This window comes from Cetorhinus maximus, chromosome 23 (genome assembly GCF_964194155.1).
Source record: "Cetorhinus maximus chromosome 23, sCetMax3.hap1.1, whole genome shotgun sequence".
Lineage (NCBI taxonomy): Eukaryota > Metazoa > Chordata > Chondrichthyes > Lamniformes > Cetorhinidae > Cetorhinus > Cetorhinus maximus.
The window spans coordinates 25483850-25497530 of NC_135901.1; the positions used below are offsets into that span (position 1 = coordinate 25483850).

The 13681-nt window shown below is 45.6% G+C and overlaps 2 protein-coding genes across 9 annotated transcripts in view; one reads left to right on the forward strand and one right to left on the reverse strand.

The window, feature by feature from the left end:
• LOC144697019 (uncharacterized) overlaps positions 1-1635 on the forward strand; it is a 21203-nt gene extending 19568 nt beyond the window's left edge. For all 8 annotated transcript variants that reach the window (XM_078568776.1, XM_078568780.1, XM_078568779.1 and 5 more), the window contains one exon: positions 172-1635. In XM_078568776.1, the coding sequence (XP_078424902.1) occupies positions 281-1321 (1041 nt within the window). In that variant the 5' untranslated portion in view covers positions 172-280 and the 3' untranslated portion in view covers positions 1322-1635. The remainder of the gene's footprint in view (positions 1-171) is intronic.
• The window catches only part of LOC144697909 (uncharacterized), a 20954-nt gene extending 10251 nt beyond the window's left edge, over positions 1-10703 (reverse strand). Inside the window, 2 exon segments of the mRNA XM_078569871.1 lie at positions 7486-8445; positions 10563-10703. Coding sequence (XP_078425997.1) covers positions 7486-8445; positions 10563-10703 — 1101 coding nt within the window.
• Positions 10704-13681: the final 2978 nt, after the last annotated feature.

The window sequence follows — 13681 nt, forward strand, 5'->3', positions numbered from 1 at the left end:
TTAGTGAACCAGTCACGTTTTTAGGACAATCCAGCAGTTTTCATGGTCACTTTTTCCTAGTGTCAAGCCCCACAAATTACCAGATTCATTCAGTTCAATTTCACAACCTGCCTTCGTGTTTTTGTGGGTTCTCTCTCACTCCCTTTTTTCTGTTTTAAATCAATTTCACAGGTTATTAGAAGGGAAGGATTTGCAGTCAGAATACTGAAACCAAACATCTCATCTGGATCTCACAGGGTCACTCGATTCACCCTGACCTGAATATTTTCAGCCTTTGAACATGGAAGCAAAAAGCACTGTTCACTCCGGGGAGAAACCATGGAAATGTGGGGACTGTGGGAAGGGATTCAATTACCCATCTGAGCTGGAAATTCATCAGCGAGTTCATACTGGGGAGAGGCCGTTCACCTGCTCCGAGTGTGGGAAGGGATTCACTAAGTCATCCAACCTGCTGACACACCAGCGAGTTCATACTGGAGAGAGACCATTCCTCTGCTCCGAGTGTGGGAAGGGATTCGTTCAGTCATCCGACCTGCTGACTCACCAGCAAATACACACTGGGGAAAGGCCATTCACGTGCTCCAAGTGTGGGAAAGGATTCACTTGGTCATCCCACCTGCTGAGACACCAGCGAGTTCACACTAAGGAAAGACCACTCACCTGCTCTGAGTGTGGGAAGGGATTCACTAATTCATCCAACCTGAAGAGACACCAGCGAGTTCATATTGACAAGAGACCTTTTAAATGCTCAGACTGCGGGAAGTGCTATAAAAGTTCCCTGGACCTGATGCATCATCAACGTGTTCATACTGACGAGAGACCATTCAGGTGCTGTCACTGCGGGACTGGGTTCAGGCGATTATCGCAACTCATTGTACACCAGCAAATTCACACTGGGGAGAGACCATTCACATGCTCTGAATGTGGGAAGGGATTTGCTTATTCATCCCACTTGCTTACACACCAGCGAGTTCACACTGCCGAGAGACCTTTCAAATGCCCAGACTGCGGGAAGTGCTATAAAAGTTCTGGGGAACTGATGTCCCATCAACGTGTTCACACTGATGAGAGACCGTTCAGGTGCTCTCACTGTGGGACTGGGTTCAGGCGATCATCTGAACTCACTGTACACCAGCGAGTTCACACTGGGGAGAGACCATTCACCTGCTCTGAGTGTGGGAAGGACTTCACTCAAACATCCCACCTGCTGAATCACCAGCGAGTCCACACAGGGGAGAGGCCGTTCACCTGCTCCAAGTGTGGGAAGGGATTCACTCAGTTATCCCATGTGCTGAGACACCAACAAGTTCATTTACACTGATGAGAAACTGTTCAGGAGTTCTCAGTGCGGGACTGGGTTCATGCAATCATCTCAATTCATGTCCATAAGTGAGTCCACACAGGGGTGAGGCCTTTCACCTGCTCTCAGTGTGGGAAGAGGTTTACTCGGTCATCCACCCTGCTGAAACACCAGCAAGTTCACAAGTTTCTACAGTGAAGGGATTTTGCTGTTAACCACATTCATGACTGAACCATATTCATTGGATTCTGCTTCTGCTGATGTTAATAAACTCCAGCCCAATTATAGGGGTTAAGGTTATGGATAAAAGTCAAATAAATCAGTTTTGCGCTAAACACAGTGTGTTGAATCTTTTTCATATCTCAAACATAAGTTTGTTACTTTTGAAGTGCTCTCTCCTCCATCCTCACCTCCAACAAGCTCATGGATCTTCTCTATCACTAAGATTCAGACCCTCTCATCAGCTGTCTCTGCTGCTTCCCTCCCTTCCACTAGCCCTCCGGGCCAAACTATCTCTAAAGTTCCTGTTTGTCCGGGCCCTGAACTCACATCTTTCTCCAGTTTCTCTTCTATCTCCCTCTCAGTGCTCATCTTTCTGCTCCATGCACCCTATTCTCAACACACTACAGACCATCCATCTTCGCCATGTTAGCTGAAATTGTTAGCAGTTTTCTCTCCTCTTGATATTGTCCTTCTCATCTTTAACCACACCATCACCACACATCCTAAAATAACCCTTGACTCCACTGTCGTTGCAACCTACTCCCCATCTCCAATTTCCCTTTCCTCTCCAAAGCCCTTGAACTTGATGTCCCCCAAGGATCTATCCTTGGCCCCTCCTATTTCTCATCTACAGGCTGCCAGTAGGTGACATCACCCAAAAGCACCGTGTTAGTTTTCACATGTACACTGAAAATGCCCGGCTCTACCTCACCACCATCCCTCTCCATTCCTCCACTGTTACTAAATTATCAAACTGCTTATCCAACACCCAGTACTGGAGCAGAAATTTCCTCCAATTAAAAATTGGGAAGACCAAAGCCATTGTCTTCGGTCACCACTACAAATTCCGTTCCCGAACTACCGAGTCCATCCCTCTCCCTGGGAACTGTCTGAGGCTGAACAACACTCTTCCCAATCGTGGTGTCAGATTTAACCCCAAGATGAGTTTCTGATCACATATCCACACCATCACTAAAAGCAGATATTTCAATATCCATAACGTCACCTGTCTCAACCCCACCCCAGCTCATCTGCTGCTGAAACCCTCATCCACGCCCGTGTTACCTTTAGACTTGACGATTCCAATACATTCCAGGCCAGACTCTCATATTCATCCCACCCCCACGTGGAAACATGTGATCATCCAAAACTCTGCCCCTGTGCTTTTTCACACCAAGTCCCGTTCATCCATTCCTCACCATTTTTGATTTATTCTTTTACAGGATATGGGCGTCCCGGCTAGGCCAGCATCTGTTGCCCATCCCTAGTTGCCCTTGACAAGGTGGTGGTGAGCTGCCTTCTTGAACCGCTGCAGTCCATGTGGTGTAGGTACACCCACAGTGCTGTTAGGGAGTTCCAGGATTTTGATCCAGTGATAGTGAAGGAATGACCATAGAGTTCCAAGTTAGGATGGAGTGTTTCTTGGAGGGGAACTTGCAGGTGGTGGTGTTCCCATATTTCTGCTGACCTTCTAGGTGGTAGAGGTTGCAGGTTTGGAAGGTGCTGTCGAAAGAGCCTTAGTGAGTTGCTGCAGTGCATCTTGTAGATGGTACACACTGCTGTCACTATGCGTCACTGGTGATGGGTGTGAATGTTTAAGCTAGTGGATGGGGTGCCAAACAAGCGAGGTGCCAAAGGATGTTTTGGCCTGGATGGTGTCCAGATTCTTGAGTGTTGTTGGAGTTGAACTCATCCAGGCAAGTGGGCAGTATTCCATCACATACCTGACTTGTGCCTTGTAGATGGTGGACAGGCTTTGGGATGTCAGGAGCTGAGTTTCTTGCCATATAATTCCTAGCTTCTGACCTGTTCTTGTAGCCACAGTATTTATATGGCTGTTTCAGTTCAGTTTCTGGTCAATAATAATGTTGATGTAGTGTGTGACTGGCCCCTGGTCAAGCAATGATTCGATTTTAAAATTTGCATCCTTGTTTGCAAATTGTTCCAAGGCCTCTTCCCTCCCTATCTCTGTAATCTCCAATCACACACCCTCTGGGATATCTGCACTCTTCACATTCTGACCTCTTTAGCACCCCTGATTTTAATTACTCCATTGGTCACCAGGCCCAGGTGTGAAGCTCTGAAATTCCATCCCTAAACCTCTTAACCTCTCTCCTATTCGAGATTCTTGTTACAATCTGCCTCTCCAATCAAACTTTGGCCATTTACCAAAATAACCCCAATGTGACTCGGTGTCAATTTTTGTTTTATGAAACTTGTCTGAAGCACATTAATCGTGTTATATAAATACAAGTTGTTACTGTTTCACAACAGCCAGTTTGTGCACAGTTAGATTCTATAAGCAGCAATCAGACCAGTGACCGATTAATCCAGTTTCTTTTTGGTGGTGTTAGTTAAAACACAAATGTTGGTCCCACTGCACCAGGAGAACTCCCCTGTGGACAGTATGTGGAGTTGTTGAGTTCTCCTGAGCTGAGAGTGGAGCTGATTGAGCTGTCGGGCCTGCAGTGTACCTTGAAGAACTGCTGTCTGGGACCTTTCCTCTTAATTCATTGACTCCCAGTTGGACTTGTCTCTGCAGTAAAATAGTTAACTTTGAATATCAATCTCAATTTAATCTTTGATTCAAAATCTACAACTTTTAGTCAGCTGTAAAAGACAAAGAAAGTTCTTGTGCTCCTTTAGAACCTTTCACACCCTCAGAACATCCCAAAGTGATTTACAGTCAATGATGAATTTTGGGAGGAAGAATGAGGAGAGGCAGAATAAACTAAATGGTACAATTTTAAACAGAGTGCAGGAACAGAGTGACCTGGGAGTGTATAGACACAAATCTTTGAAGGGAGCAGGAAAGGTTTATCCAGCTGTTTTGTTTTACAGATATCCCTGTGGGGTCCTTGGCTTTATCAATGGAGACATGGAGAACAAAAGTAAGGAACTTATCCTGAATCTTTATAAATCACTGATTCATCCTCAATTTTAAGTCGGGTGTTCAGTTCTGAGCACCACACTTTAGGAAAGATGTCAAGCCCTTGCAGAGGGAACATGGGAGATTTACTAGAATGGAACTGGGAATGAGCAGTTTCAGTTTTGAGGAGAGACTGGAGAAGCTGAGATTGTTCTCTTTGGAGCAGAGAAGGTTACCAAGCGATTTAATAGAGGTGTGGACATTTTGAGGAGTTATCATCGACAAAGGGAGCAATTGTTTTCATTGGCAGGATGGTTGGTAGCTGCAGAACACAGATTTAAAATAATTGGCAAAAAATCCAGGGTGAAGATGAGGAGAGATTATTTTACTCAGTGAGTTTTGATGATCTGGAACACATTGCCTGAATGACTGGTGGAAGCAGATCCAATAGTAACTTTCAAAAGTGATTTCGGCTGTTACTTAATAAGGGAAGATTTATACGAACATACGAAATAGGAGCATACGTAGATCACTCGGCCTCTCAAGCCTGCTCCGCCATTCAATAAGATCATGGTTGATCTGTTTGTGATTCGAATTCCGCCTTCCCATCTATCCCCGATAGCCTTTGATTCCCTTACCTAACCAGAATCTATCTACCTCTGCCTTAAAAATATTCAGTGACCCCACCTCTATCTCCTTCGGAGGCGGAGTGTTCCTAAGTCACATAACCCTCTGAGAGAAAACATTTCTCCTCATCCCTGTCCGAAAAGGGCGATCCCTAATTTTCAAACAGTGCCCCCTAGTTCTGGACTCACCCACAAGAGGAAACATCCTTTCCACGTCCACCTTGTCAATACCAGAACAGCAGGGGAGTGGGACAGAATGGTAACATTTTCAGAGACAGATAGGACAATGGGCCAAATGGCCACCATCCCTGCTCTATTCTTCTATCATTTGAGGCTGGTACAGTGATGTTCCCCAAGGTTCAGTGCTGGAACCACTCCTTGTTTACTTTCTATAAATGACTAGAATTTTGGACTGCAGAATAAAATTTCTAAATATGCTGATGATGCCAAGCTTGAAGGAGTGGCAAAGAGTGACGATGATACAAATTGCCTGCAACAGGGCATGATAGGCTAGCAGAATGGGCAGGCAAGTGGCAGATGGAGTTGAATACAGAGAAGTGTGTGGTGATGCATTTTGGCAGAAGGGATTGGAAGAGGTAATATGGACTTAATGGCCCATTCTAAAGAGTGTGGAGGGACAAAAGGGAGGGTGCATGTCCACTGATCTTTGGAGGCAGTTCATATTGAGAGAGTGATTAGCAAACCAGATGGGAGCCTGGACTTCAATAAATAGAGATATTGAGCACAAAAGCAGGAAAGTTATGCTGAAGTTTTATAAAGATCTGGTTCGGGCCCAATTAGGGTCCAGTTCTGGTCACCACACTTTAGGAAAGATGAGAAGGTCCTTGAGATGATGCAAAGGAGGTTTACCAGAATGGTTCCAGGAATTGGGGTTTTAGTTATAAAGTTGGGTTGGAAAGACTGGGATTATTTTGCTTGGAGCAAAAGAGATTGAGAGGAGGTTGACTGATGTACATACGAATTAGGAGCAGGAGGAAGCCACTCGGTCCCTCGAGCCTCCTCCGCCATTCAATCAGATCATGGCTGATTGTAATTTTCTTGAGTTACTTCCTCCCTTCCATTTCTTGATTTGCAGCTATTTCTGGGATGTTATGACAGGTTTAGATCAGGTCAACAAGGATAAGCTCTTGCAGGTGTCATTGGCAGGGCCACCAGTTATTGCCCATCCATCATTGTCCTTGAGAAGGTGGTGATGAGATTCCTTTTAGGACATGGTTTTGATATAACTGAGTGGCTCAGAGAGCATTTCAGAGTCAGCCACATTACTCTGATTCTGGAGTCACCAGGTGAGGTTAGGAGTGCAGGTTCCTTTCCTAAAGGATGTCAGTGAACCAGTTAGACTTTTACAACCACACAGTAGTTTCATGTGATACCAGCTTTTTATTCAGTTAATAGAATTTAAATTCCCCAACTTCTGTGGTGGGATTTGAACTTACATCTACCAGATTATCAGAGCAGCTTCTGTGTTACTAACCCAGTAAGATAACCATTAGGCTACTGTACCCTTCTTTATATCAAGATGAAATGCCTGTTGTATAATTGTAGCAACAGTTAACAGGCTCATGTGAACTCCTCCTAATTTAATTGAAGACTTTAACCAATTTACTTTCAAAAGGTTTCTTGAAAACAAAGTAACACCTGCCTCAAAAGGGTAGATTTAGGACTGTCACATTAAATATTCTAGAATAATTACCACAATCATTTCCAGACTGGAAACTTAAACCTGCCGTTTCACTCTCAGTCAGCAACAGGTCACAGTTTTACACCAGCCTCTGATTTGACAGCACATTTCCAGCATTCACTGTTGTTCTTCCTGACTCTAAACCCAGTTGTAAAGGAGCCTTCTGGTCCGTGTCTAGGAGCTTTGAACCATGAGCGGCTGGGACATATTTCTTACACACCTCAGGATTAACCCACACGGGGACTTTGGTCAGTGAAGAGAGATGAGAAAGACCGAAGTGCCGTTTGTCCCTCTCAGTGTGTCCCTGAAGGACTGTGTCCAGGCTGAAGTTCTGTTCCTGCCGTATGATCCTCCCCCAGATTGTCCTTTCTGACCTCCAGCCAGGTGACGTTAAACACTCAGGACAAAAATCAACAACAATGTTTTTAAAACTGCGGACGCTGGAATTCTGAAATATAAACAGGAAATGCCAGAAAAACTCAGCAGGCCTGTTAACTTCTGTGGATAGAGAAACAGATTGAATGTTTTGAGTCCAATATAACTCTTCCTCGAAGGACGAGAGTTATATGGACTCAAAACATTAACTCTGTTTCTCTCTCCACAGATACTACGAGGCCTGATTTATTTCACAGAATATTAAACTCCAGCCCAGTTACAGGGATTATAAACATCAGCAGAAAGAAACACCAGCTGTCAGAATGAACACTGTTCAATCCTGGACGTGATTAACAGCAGCAACAACAGCAGAATCCAACCTCTGCAGTCACTTGTGAATTCGCTTGTGAGTCACCAGGTTGGATGACCGAGTGAATCCCTTCCCACACTCAGAGCAGGTGAATGGTCTCTCCCCAGTGTGAAGTCGCTGGTGTCCCAGCAGGCTGAATTTTTGAGTGAATCCCTTCCCACACACAGAGCAGGTGAATGGCTTCTCTCCGGTATGAATTCGCTGGTGTGTCAGCAGGTGGGATGAATGGGTGAATCCCTTACCGCACTCGGAGCACGTGAATGGCCTCTCGCCAGTGTGAACTCTCTGGTGCTCCATGAGACTGGAAGATTGAGTGAATCCCTTCTCACACACGGAGCAGATGAACGGCCTCTCCCCAGTGTGAACTCTCTGGTGCTTCTGCAACGTGGAAGACTGAGTGAATCCCTTCCCACACAGAGAACAGGTGAATGGCCTCTCCCCAGTGTGAATGCGTTGGTGTGTCACCACCTCACTTCTACTTTTAAAACTCTTCTCACATTCTGAACATTTAAAAGGTCTCTTGTCAGTGTGAACACGCCGGTGTGTCAGCAGGGTGGATAACTGTGCAAATTCCTTCCCACACACCAAGCAGGAAAATGGCCTCTCCCCGGTGTGAACTCGCATGTGCATGTGCAGCTTGGATAACTCTGTGAATCCCTTCCTGCACATGGAGCAGGTGAATGGCTTCTCCCCAGTGTGACTGCGCCGATGAATCTCCAGCTGGGATGGATAATTGAATCCCTTCCCACAGTCCCCGCATTTACAGGGTTTCTCTCCAGTGTGATTGCGTTGATGAGTGTCCAGCTCTGACGGGTAATTGAATCCCTTCCCACAGTCCCCACATTTCCACGGTTTCTCCATGGTGTGAGTGTCCTTGTGTCTCTCCAGGTTGGACGATCAGTTGAAGCCTCATCCACACACAGAACACATGTACGGTCTCTCCCCACTGTGAATGGTGTGATGTTTTTTCAGGATCTGTAACTGGTTAAAGATCTTTCCACAGTCAGTTCACTGGAACACTCTCACTCAGGTGTGTGTGTGTCTCAATACTTTTCCAGTCACACTGATGTTTGAAATTTTTTCCCACAGACCGAACAGACAAACATTTCCCCTTTCACAATCAAAGACTGATGATATTCAGGTCCTGATGAATCGAGTGATTCTGTCAGATCCTGATGTGATATTTGACTTGAGTTTCCTGTCTGTAAATCTTCCCGTTCTAATCCCCTGTAAAAGGAGTTCACACAGAATTACTTAGAATATAGAGCACAGAAACAGACCATTCAGTCCAGCAAGTTTGTGCCCATATTTATGCTCCAAACTCATCCCCTTCCATTCCATCTGCCTCAACTCAGCCTTTCAGTTTATCTTTCTATTCCCTTTTCTCTCATGTAATCAGTTAGTTTCCTTTTGAAACATCTAAGCATTTTGCCTCAATCACTTCCTGTGGCAGCGAGTTTCACATTCTAACCAATCTCAGAGTGAACACATTTCTCTTTATTGGATTCCTCAGTAACTGTCTTGTATTTCTGGCCCCGAGTTTTGGATTCTCTCACACGTGGAAACATTTTCTCCACATTGACCAAGATCCCACATGGCAGACTGGGCAGGAAAGTAAAAACTCATAGGACCCTAAAAGGAGTGGCAAATTGGATGCAAAATTGGCTAATGGCAGGAAGCAGTGGTGCATGGTCAATGTATGTTTTTGTGAATGGAAGGCTGTTTCCAGTGATGTTCTGCGGGCCTCAGTACTGGTTAACAATAAAAATAAAAGCTGTAAGAGTGCAGAAAGATATCACTGGACTAGTCAGGTGGGCCAAGTGCTGTCTTCACACACTAAGGATACCCTCCATCATGCTGTGTGGCACTACCACTGTGCTGAATGAAATAGATTCAGAGAGGATCCAGCAGCTCAAAATTGGACATCCATGAGGCGCTGTGAGCCATCAGCAGCAGCAGAATTGTATTCAACCACAATGTGTAACCTCATGGCCCTGCCTATCCCTCATTTCTGCCATTACCATCAAGCTTAGGAATTAACCCTGGTTCAATGAGGAGTGTAGGAGAGCAGCAGACTGCAGAAGTTCAAGAAGCAGTGATGGACTGCAGCGGTTCATGAAGGCAGCTCATCACCATCTCAAGGGCAATTAGGGATGGGCAATAAATGTTGGCCTAGCCAATGATTCCCACATCCCATGAATGAATTTAAAAGATGTGTGGCAGCGCCAGGCATATTGAGAAATGAGGCGTCCGCTTGGTGAAGATACAACACAGGACTACAGACATGTCAAACAGCGGAAGCAGAATGCAACAGACAGAGCTAAATGATCCCAATAGGTTAGATCTAAGCTTTGCTGTCCTGCTACATCCAGTGGCGAATGTTGGTGGACAATTAAACAACTCACTGGAGGAGGAGGCTCCACAAATATCTCCAACCTCAATGATGATGCCCAGCATGTCAGTGCAAAAGACAAGTTGCATTTGCAGCTTTTTACCTTCCACATTAAGATGCTGATGATATTCAGGTTCTGATGAATCGAGTGACTCTGTCAGATCTTATTGTGATGTTTGGTTTGAGTTTCCCATCTGTAAATCCTTCCTCTTCTAATACCCTGGAAAAAGAGCTTCGAAAGCCATCAATATCAGTGCAGAATAAATATTCAGAACTAACAAAGAGTTTGCTGTCTATAATTCCACCTCGTGCCCCACGGCTTCTAATCCCCTCTAAAAGGAATTTTCGAAAGCCATCACTGCCAGTCCAGGATGGAAATCTCTCCTCCAGCTCCAGGCCGCAGAACGATCACGCATGCGCCGTCTACACATTGCCCCCCCCCCCCCCCCCCCGCATAAAGATCGCGACGGCGCATGCGGCCTAGTGTGTATTGACCCCGATAAAGATGGTGACTGCGCATGCGGCCTAGTTTGCTTTGTTCCACGATAAAGATGGCGACTGCGCATGCGGCCTAGTGCCTATTGACCCCGATAAAGATGGAAGCTGCGCATGCGGCCTATTGTACATTGATCCCAATAGATAGCAGTCGTTAACATGGTTGTAGTTAGAAGCGCTACAGCTGTCGACTCGCTCGGTGCAAACGCACCAATAGATCCTTGTTCGGACCTTCAGGCCTACACCTGGTTTTTATGAAGCCTCCCCACACATCTCCGGGCTCATCGATCCCACCGAGTGGCCGCTGCTTCCTAGCTGCAGATGTGAAAAACAAGCCTGTGTCAGTCGGCATGCGCAATAGTCTCCTGTGGTGTGGATAGGGGGTATTCTGCACCGCGGGGATTTCTGGGTGAATGATCCGCCATTGAAAGTTCCACTTAGTTCATAACTTTTTTTGTTGTAATGGAGTGGACACTTGAGGAAATTGATAACATTAGGAAATAAATTGGACTGAAACTGAAGTGAACGGACTCTCCATTATCCAGGAGAAAGAAGGGAATTGGAAACTGATGAACAATCGACAGTCCCTAAAACAGCAACAATAACAGCAGAATCCAACCCGTGCATTTACATGTGAACTCACTCGTGTCTTAGCGAGTCGAGTGAATGAATGAATCACTGGGGACAGGCTATCAACAAATATTCATCATAAGCCCAGCGTTTCCCAGAGCTACCACAACTACAGTTCCTTATCCATAGACTCTGTGAGGATTCAATTTCATTCCCTTAGCTTCTCCATCAAAACCACATCTGTTCTGATGTTGCAACCTTCTGTAACAGCACCTCGGATATATCCTCCTTTCTCCTCAACTGAAGATCTCCCACCCCCAACCCCCAGATATTGTGTTTGACAGGTCCTTTGACCATGCTCGAAACAATTCCCTCACATCTTCCACTCCCTTACAGAAGCCCGATGGGGTTCTCATTATCCTCACTTTCCACCCCACCAGCCCCCATGTTCAACAGGTCATCTCCAGTGTGATGCTGCCAGCAAACTTATGTTCCCCTTCCCCCTCTCCTTTCAAAATTTCAAAGGGACCATTCCCTCTGTGATCCCCGATCCACTTCTCTCTCACCCCATACAATCAATCCCCTGCTCACGGCATCTTTCCAAGTGAACAAAGGCAATGTATCACCTACTCTTTTACCCCCTCCTCACCATCCAAGGCCCCAAACTCTCCTTCCAGGTGAAGCAGCGGTTTATATGTACTTCCTTCAATTTAATATACTACATTTGCTGTTCTCAATGTTGCCTCTTCTACATTGAGGAAACCAAACACTGGTTGGATGACTGCTTTGCAGAGATCTCTGCTCAGTCTGCAATCATGACCCCGAGCTTCCAATAACCTGCCATTTTAATTCTCCACCTTCCTCTCATGCTGAGATCTCTGTCCATGGTTTACTGTCATGTTCCAGTGAAGCTCAATACAATCTCAACAGCACCTCATCTTTGCATTAAGCACTTTACTGTCTCCTGGACTCAACAATTTCAGACTGTAATCTCTGATTTCCCATTTTGTTTTATTTCTTTTCGTATAAGGTAATGACTGGAAATGTTAACTCATTTTCTCTCTCCATAAATGCTGGGCTTGCTGAGTATCTGCAGCAGTTTCTTTCTTTCCTTCAGATTCCCAGCAGTAACTGGGAATTGAACACAGGTCACAGTGGAGAGAGTACTGAATTCTAACCACTAGATCACCTGGAAAGCGGGTGTGTGGCACTGATATAAATGATCAGCAGAAATCTATCACACAGAGTGTAAACATGGAATGGACATGACAATGAAGTTTATGCTCTTTGTAGGTCATCATACACGGGCAGAAATAAACAATCAGCAAACTGACCGATTCGAGCCCAGGAACTAAATCTCCAAACCTCAGTAAGGCTGCAGTTAACCTCACACCATAGACTGTACTCACTGAATGACTGACCCCATCGGCAAAGACTTTCTGCTGTGGGCCAAAGGGCTGCAGGTGACCCAGGGTCCTCATTTGAATCTGATTTAAATATATGACGTCATTGCCTCATTGTAGGAGAACAATGGGAGGAGGAAGTGATGATGAATCTACAGAATCCTCTGACAGGGTCTGTTCTGGTCTGGGTTTAACCTCATAAAGGGACCGGCAGGTTCGGGCTTGGCAGCGGCCAGGGAGATATTGAGCATCTGGGTTGTGCTTGGGATGTTTATTTTCGATAAGGTTGACCCCAGTAGTACTGTATTCAAACTGAAATGTTAACGTTGTTTCACTTTTTAATACTCGGTCTTGTCTTCTTCCTGAACGCACGTTACAGATCAGAGTGTTGGAGATTCAGTTACTCAGCCCAAGGCATCAGAGAGTGGGAGAGAAGGTGGAACAATCACTTCAATGTGTACTGCATAAAACTTGTATTATTTATATTGGCGCCGGCAACAACCAGACAAGGAGCTCCAGTTTGTTGTGTGGAGATGGTCTTGGGGTGAACAACACACAGGAAATGACTTCAGAATTCGTTTCTCATCTGAGCTCCAGGCCACGACTAAATTCACCAGTTTAACTGTTTCGGGGCTGCAGCTGGCTGACTGCGCCGTGTATTACTGCGCTCTCTCTCAGACTCGTAATGATGGAAAACTGTCTCACCACTGTACAAAACCTACCTTTGGACTGTGGCTGGGCGCTCCTGTCTGTTGGGTGTCAGATAGAATCTCGGCAGATGCAGCCATAATTTGGCTGTCAGGCGTTCAGACACAGATCTAGAGGAAATCAAATTAACCTCGGGTCAAACTATCACACAACTGTCTCCAGGAGCAGCCGAGAAAACAAATTGAAGAATCCAATCGGATAGACAGACCCATCAGAGAATCAATGTACAGGTTAAACCTTCCTCCCTACTTCTGATCAAATATTTATCTCTTTAAAATCATGGCTCAATATTTAGATCAGCACAGAGACAACGATTGCTGACACTCAAGAACACTCCTCAGTGTCACAGAATCAGTCTGTTCTGAGCCCTTCACACAAGAGGCTGTTTCCTGTCTCCATCTCAGTGTGTGTCAGCTCACAGCAGCGTGACTCAGCTCCGTGTCAGCATCTGACCGCTCTTATATCAGGCGTCAGCAGCTGGAGCCCAGGTGTCCAGAGCGAGGGGAGTTTCTGTTTGAGAGTTTCACTGTCACTGTGAGCCTTGGGGAGCAGTAACACTCTGCAGTGTCTGTCAGTTGCAGCCCCCAGAGAGTCAACGTGGTGAACTTAAGCTCTGCAGAGAAACGGGCTATTGTAAAATCTGCTTTAT